A 7,075-nucleotide genomic window follows, 5' to 3' on the forward strand; every position below is an offset into this window, starting at 1 on the left:
TCGTGTGACCCGTTGGTACTAATCACTGTCAAAACAGTGCAGGTATACTAGTGCTAAATAAATTCTCAAGCAAAAGTCCTGAATAGTACTGCTTTAGACAAAAAAAGGGACTCACACAATCAATTCCTCATTTCAGAAAATCTAGTAAAAGTTTCCAAGTCATATAGCGGAAATGGTTTGGTGCCGATGAATGAAGGTGCAGATAAATGAGGTTTAGATCATATGCAGCCTGTAAATGTACACAGTTTTAAAAGATAATGATATATGCAAGAATGTACTATTGTTATCATGGTCTGAAGAGGATGGAAGGCAAGCCAATTAGCGACACTTCAAGTAAAACATCAAGTTAGTTCCAAATTTTTTCTAGGGAAAGAGGATCAACAGTTCCTGGGAATCTTGATTCAAAATAGCCTAATCCTCTATGTGCTTGGAAAAGAATGATGCATGACCATAGTGCTAGGTAAGTATGGATTCTACAGAAGAACACTCAAGAAGATTTTGGATGGCACAAGCAGTCAAGTAGAGGAGGCAAATACCAGTTTTTCTTTGAGAATGCCAATACACAGGACCAACAAAGTTTTCCAGAAATTGATGTCAAGCAAATTTGAAATAGTACAGTCCAAAAGCAAGCAGACAAGCTCATTAAATGTGCAGAAAAATGAACAATTTTCCTGAAACCAAGTAGTGCAAAAAAAAAAAAGTACTTTATCCCTTTCAAAATCCCTTCTCCCTTCAGTTTTAGACCAAGTTACACTTAGGTGGAGTAAAAACCAAGTAGAAGATATCCCTTCCTACAAATAGCACACTACAACTACTTACTTGAAGAAAAAACAAAACCAGTTTTGAACAAAATCTTTTAATCTTGAAATGAAACTTTGAGGTTGAAATTACCCCTTGAGACAACAAATAGGAAATCACCAAGAATTAAGAGACGCTAAATGATTTGTAGCACATCTACCTCAGTCTAGATGATAAAATTGCTAACGAAGGAAATCTCAAAACACTTAGTAGGCACAGACAGTTTCAAAAAGAAGAAGCAAAGACCAAAAAAAAAAAAAATAGACAGGTCTAATCTTTAAAAAAAAAAACAGTAAGTATCAAGTAGTTTTTGAAGAGAAGAAATGGGTAAAGAATAAACCACTACTACATCAACCCAAGATTAATCAAAACTAATCCAAACAAGTCACATATGCCAACTTATACCAAAAATGAACCAAGCACTAATTGTCTCAAAAAACAAGCAACCAGATAAGTTGAATTATAGCCCACATGAACTCAAATTAATATAGAGCTAATTTAGAAGTAAGTTCTATTAGGTGAAGATATTAGGTCAAATTAATATCACTAAATATGATATTACTAGTTACTAAAAATGGAGCAAAAGGCAAGAAAAACTTCACAAGAACCTTGAACTAAGGCAGTACCAAGTCACAGAATCAAGAAACTCAATCATCACAAGCAAACAAAGCTAATCTAACCCCATAGAGATACCTTATCACATTATAATCTGCCTTATATCAACACAGGATTCTAACAATCTAAGTGAGAGGCACCTACTCAAGCCAGCCCACTTCACTTATCAAAATCCATCCATTTTAAGAGACAATTAAAGACCAATGTGAGGAGAACATGATAATCTAGGTGACATCAAACACTCATGGATACTTAAATCCAACTGAAATGAACCATAGAATGCTAAGTAGTAATCAAATCCTAGAACTACCAAATCAACTCTTAACTTTTCATAATTAGCTACGAGTAAGCAAAACACTATGCACCAAAACCTAACTAATCGATACAAACACATATTTGACTAACAGGAATCACACAAGAACACATAATAACTGAAATAAACCACAAATAGTAAATATTGAAAAAACAAAGAATGCAAAGTATGATATTTACCTTTTTTGGGTGCAACCTTGATCAAGAACGGATTTGAAGACAAAATCCTCCTCAAACTCGAACCACAATACCAGAAAATAAAACAAGAAAATAAATTTTAGCCATTGGATGGTTTCAAATCTGAGTTCAAAACCCCAAAAAATTATACTAGGCAATTTATGGTTTCAAAATTAGATTTCAATTTCAAAACTCAACTCTTGCCTCTTTTTTTTTCCGACCCTTTTACTCGTGAATGAGGTTTTCTATTTATAGAAACCCCAAAACATAAACAACCAACACAAACATCGATGTGGGACAAATGAACGATGGTCAAGATCATCCCAAACAATAGAAGATCGACGGTGGAGTATATGTTACATCTTGACAGAGCAAAAAACTTGCATAAGGGCTCGTTTGGATGATTTCTGGTGAGAGAAGGACGAAGCTTTAAAAGCTTCGTCCGCTCCTCCACATTTTATGCCTCCAACCGATGGGACACAACCCTAGCCCCTAAAAGTTTGTTTGCAAAATGGCCCCTCCAAAAAGAGGCGGACGGGCTTGGCGGAAGGTTCGGCCGTGTCGGGTCCGACTGGACAAGGTTCGGCCGATTTTGTTTTTTTTTAAAAAACCTGTCCCTTCATTATACATATATATGATTAAAAAAAATGTCCCCACCCCTTTAATAAATTACATGTATATGGATGTATATCACACATATACACTCACATAGGGGTAATGCGGGTATTTGGTAAAATGGGCAAATGTTTAAAATAATAAATTGGAGACTAATTAGTTAAAAGACATCAAATTATGAGATACAAATTATTTAAAAGCCAATAAATCAAGCTCTTTTGCAAGTATGGCCTGAATTGGTCAAAAATTTAAAAAGAAAGTTTGCAATTATACCCTTCGCAACAAAATCAGAAATTCCCTTTATTAAACTATCTAATTATTACAAAATAATTTAATTATTGAAAATATAGTCTCAATTTGGTATTAATGTTTCCAATTAAAACTAATTTGAATTAATAACCTTAATTAATTTTCCAATTGATTGATTATCTCAATTAAAGTTATTTGGGAGGCTAGAATTGCAAAATGGCCCCGACTTATCTTGAACCATGAATTGGTTAATTACGGGGAGGTCATTTATGGTGGAACTTAGAAATCAAATGAAATTGTATTTTGTCAATACTATTTTCGTCAACAAAAAAAAAAGCAGGTAAACAGGCAAAATTCAAAGCTTGACGGGTAAAATAGTAATTTTGTTAATTTACTTGAACTCTTTGGATAAATAAAATAAATTGCTTTCTTATCTAATTTCTTGATTTTTTTTATTAATTATAATGAACAATTGTTTTAAAATTGTTCTGAGGTTGATAAATTTAAAAAGTATTTCATAAAATGCCGTAAAAATGCTGTAAAATACTAGTAAAATTTCTGGATAATTAATAGAGCCTTGAGGGTTCCCTTATTAATTTATAGGAGTAAAGCATTGGCCTGAATAATTATGTAAAAATCATGCAGGTCCTCTGTGAGTGTGCAAGTTATTTTATTTATTATCCAAGGACTCTGAGTAATCAAAATAAATTACGGGAGGTCAAAAATTAGGTGTCAACAAATGGTAGAGTAGCTGATGATTGTATCTTTAAAAGGTTAGATAGGATATTAGCAAACTATTCTTTTCAAGAAGGATACTAGCATTATTTGATGGAGCCGTTCTATCAAAATCCACCACTCACACAAATCTAGTTTTAATACCAAATAAGCAAACTGTCTAAAGTTTCTCAGACTTAAGGACGATTAGTCTGTCAAATTTTATTAACAAAGTGATCTCAAGGGTAGTTCATGATAGGTTGGTATGTATTATTCCTACTTTGATTTCAACAAACCAGTCAGATTTTGTAAAAGTAAGAATCATATTTGAAAATATTCTCCTCACCCAGGAGATAGTTTTAGCTATTAGATTGAGAGGCAAGCCTGCTAATGTAATTATAAAGTTGGATATGGCCAAGGCATATGATAGGGTTTCTTGGAAATACCTTATGCATGTATTGAGGAAGATGGGGTTTACTGAACACTAGATTAACATAATTTGGAGATTTATTGCAAATAACTGGTACTCAGTTTTATTAAATGGACAAGCTATAGGTTTTTCCCAATCAACTAGAGGGGTGAAACAGGGGGATCCTCTATCTCCATCACTGTTTCTATTATCTGCTGAAGTTCTGTCAAGAGCCCTAAATTCCTTAGTTGAATATAGGAGTTACATAGGGTATAGGATGCCTAAATAGACTGCTTCTTTAAATCATCTAGCTTATGCTAATGATATAATAATTTTTGTATCAGCAGACACAGAATTCTCGAAGAGCATCGTGGAAGTGTTGAGAAAATATGAGCAGTCATCTAGACAGCTCATTAATAGAACCAAAAGTTCTTATTACATGTATGCTAAGGTGAACAGTAAGCTAATTCAATCAGTGGGCACACTTACTGGCTTTGCTAAATATCAGTTACCCTTTACTTATCATAGTTTTCCTATCACTCATTCCAGGAAGAAGAAGGTGTTCTATTATGAACTTATTAAGAAAGTGAAAGGGAGAATTCTTTCATAAAAAGGAAAACTGCTATCATTTGGGGGAAAGGCTATTTTGATCAAAAGTGTCTTGCAGAGTATGCCAATACACTTACTTTCAATCTTAGATTCTCCACCATAATATTTTTTCAAAATATTTTTGGAGTAATAAGGAGGATTAGAAGAGTAAACATTGATCTGATTGGAAAAATACATGTTTACCAACTCAGGAAGGAGGTTTGGGTTTTAAATCTCTTTTTGATGTTTCAAATACTTTGTTTGCCAAATTGTGGTGGAAGTTCAGAACTACCAACACACTTGGTCAAATTATATGTGGAACAAATATTGTAAAAAAGTAATCCCTACTTTGGTACAATGGAAAGGGGGAACACAGGTATGGAAGAAGATGCTAGAGGCAAGAGAAACCGTTGAACATGAAATCTGGTGGGAAATACAAGCAGGGTCTTCAAATGTCTGGTATGAAATTTTGGACAAAATTGGGAGCTTTACATTGTGTGGTTCGATCTGATTTTCCACTTAATGAGGGACTAGAGGAAGTGGCAGAATTAATACAAGCAGGAAGTTGGAAGGAAGATATGTTGCAAGAAACCTTTCCAGTAGATATTGTGGAGTTCATTAAATCTGATATCCACATTGAGCAGCTACAAGGATATTGGGACAAACTTTGGTAGATGCCAACTAGCATAGGTGAATTCACTGTAAACAGTGCTTGGAATATTCTGAGGCATAGAGAAGCAAAGCAACGAGATGATAAGCAAATGTAGATTACTGGGATTCCTTTCAATTTATGATTCTTTATGTGGAGACTATGGAAGTTTAAACTTCCAACAGATGATCAATTGAAGAGAATGAGAATAGCTGTCGTTTCTAGATGTTATTGTTGTTCTATTCCACAACAAGAAGAAACAATTAACCATCTTTTTGTATCAGGCAAATTTGCAAAAAAAGTCTGGAGAATTTTCATGAATGCTGCAAGTTTGCATATAAATCTCATCCAAATTCACCAAGTTATCAGATCATGGTGGGAAACAGATTGTAAGAGCAAAATTAGGCCAATTCTATAGGCGGTACCTAATATGATAACTTGGGAATTATGAAAAAGAAGAAATGCAATAAGACATGGAGGTAATGTGAGTTTGAAGAGAGTGGTGCATGAAGTGAATAATAATCTATTTTACTTAGCTAAACTAGGTATCCCTAGCTAAAGAACATCCCTTATCTATGGCCAGATCTGGTAAATTTCTTAGTAGGATACAGTTCTATGATTAATACTAGAATTGTTTACTAGAAGATTCCTAGTGATAGATGTTACAAATGCAATAAAGATGGTGCATCAAGAGCAAATCCTGGACCCAGTTCATATGGCTTCTGTGTGAGGGATTGGAAAGGAGATATGGTTTTTGCTCAATGGAAGAAAATAGAGGAAACTACCAATGCAATTTCTGAGGCAAGGGTAGTGATGGAAGGAGTAAGGTTTTGTGTGACAAAGAAGAGCCTACTAGTGGTTATTGACACTGATTCTACGCTGATAAGGAATATTTTGAATGGAGAATGGAAAGCACCTTGGTGTATTGCCTCTTTAGTTGACAAAATAAGAGTTTTGATGGAGGACAATAATATGACAATACAACATGTGATTAAAGAAGGAAATAAAATGGCTGATTTTTAACTAACCTAGCTTTTGATTTTGCAGGTATAATAAGTTTTAATAATTTTTTTGAACTGCCAAGTGCAGGAAGAAAAATCATCAATGTGGAAAAGCAACAAATACCACATCTTAGAATTAGGGCAGCAATGAATACCAATCATCAAGTAGGACTATAAGAGATAATGTAATTCAACCAGGACAAAGGCTTCATTGGTGGTATTAGCTTTGGCTCATTCGATTGAGGCCCTAGTAATAGTTGAAACTTTATCTCTAAATAATAAAGACAATTCCATCAGTAAATCTATCAAGCACACAAGATAAAAAGCCCAATTTATCTAAAAGGGGCTTTATTTCAAAGAGGAGATGATTTTACCTGCCAGCTACATGGTTCCTCGAACTAACAGGCATGGATGAGTTTCAGATCTGGCTTATTCAATTGGACGAGCTTCATCTTCTTCGGAGTGGGTTACTCCTTGGATAAAGTTTTCACTGCACCAGGTGAGAGGTTTTTAGGTGTGATTATAGTGAAATTTTTATCGAAAAAGATGAAGTTGGTACCTTGGAAGTAGCTCAGATTAGAGATTAATTCATGTAGCTCCGACGAGTTGAAGTGATTTATTGTCTTGGAATCATAGCTTTGCAGAGTTTTTACAGCTCTGAAGATGTTGATTTTCGGCTCCCCCATCTTCGCTTCTAGCTCCGATGGACTTTTGCTGGCTTTGTGACAGTAGAGGTTATTTAAGGCTTCGTTTGGGTGTTGGGTGGAGGAATTAGGCAACTTTGCGTTTTTGGTTTATCTGTTTGCCCTTTGGACTTTTTATTTTATTTTCTATTTGCTGCTATGTACTACTTTATTATTTTAATAAATATTAACCACTAAGTGAGTATACAAGAGTAAGAAGATTAGGATGCCCTGAGAAAAGGAGAGGCGTAAGCAACGGAGGAAT

The 7,075-nt window shown here is 34.5% G+C and overlaps 1 protein-coding gene across 1 annotated transcript; it reads left to right on the forward strand.

The window, feature by feature from the left end:
- Window positions 1–5,599: 5,599 nt before the first annotated feature.
- LOC132628344 (uncharacterized) lies at window positions 5,600–6,149 on the forward strand. Its single transcript, XM_060344130.1, has 2 exons — window positions 5,600–5,605; window positions 5,769–6,149. Exons 1-2 carry the CDS (start codon window positions 5,600–5,602, stop codon window positions 6,147–6,149), a joined length of 387 nt encoding a protein of 128 aa, XP_060200113.1.
- The last annotated feature ends 926 nt before the right edge of the window (window positions 6,150–7,075 follow it).

This window comes from Lycium barbarum, chromosome 2 (assembly GCF_019175385.1).
Source record: "Lycium barbarum isolate Lr01 chromosome 2, ASM1917538v2, whole genome shotgun sequence".
NCBI lineage: Eukaryota > Viridiplantae > Streptophyta > Magnoliopsida > Solanales > Solanaceae > Lycium > Lycium barbarum.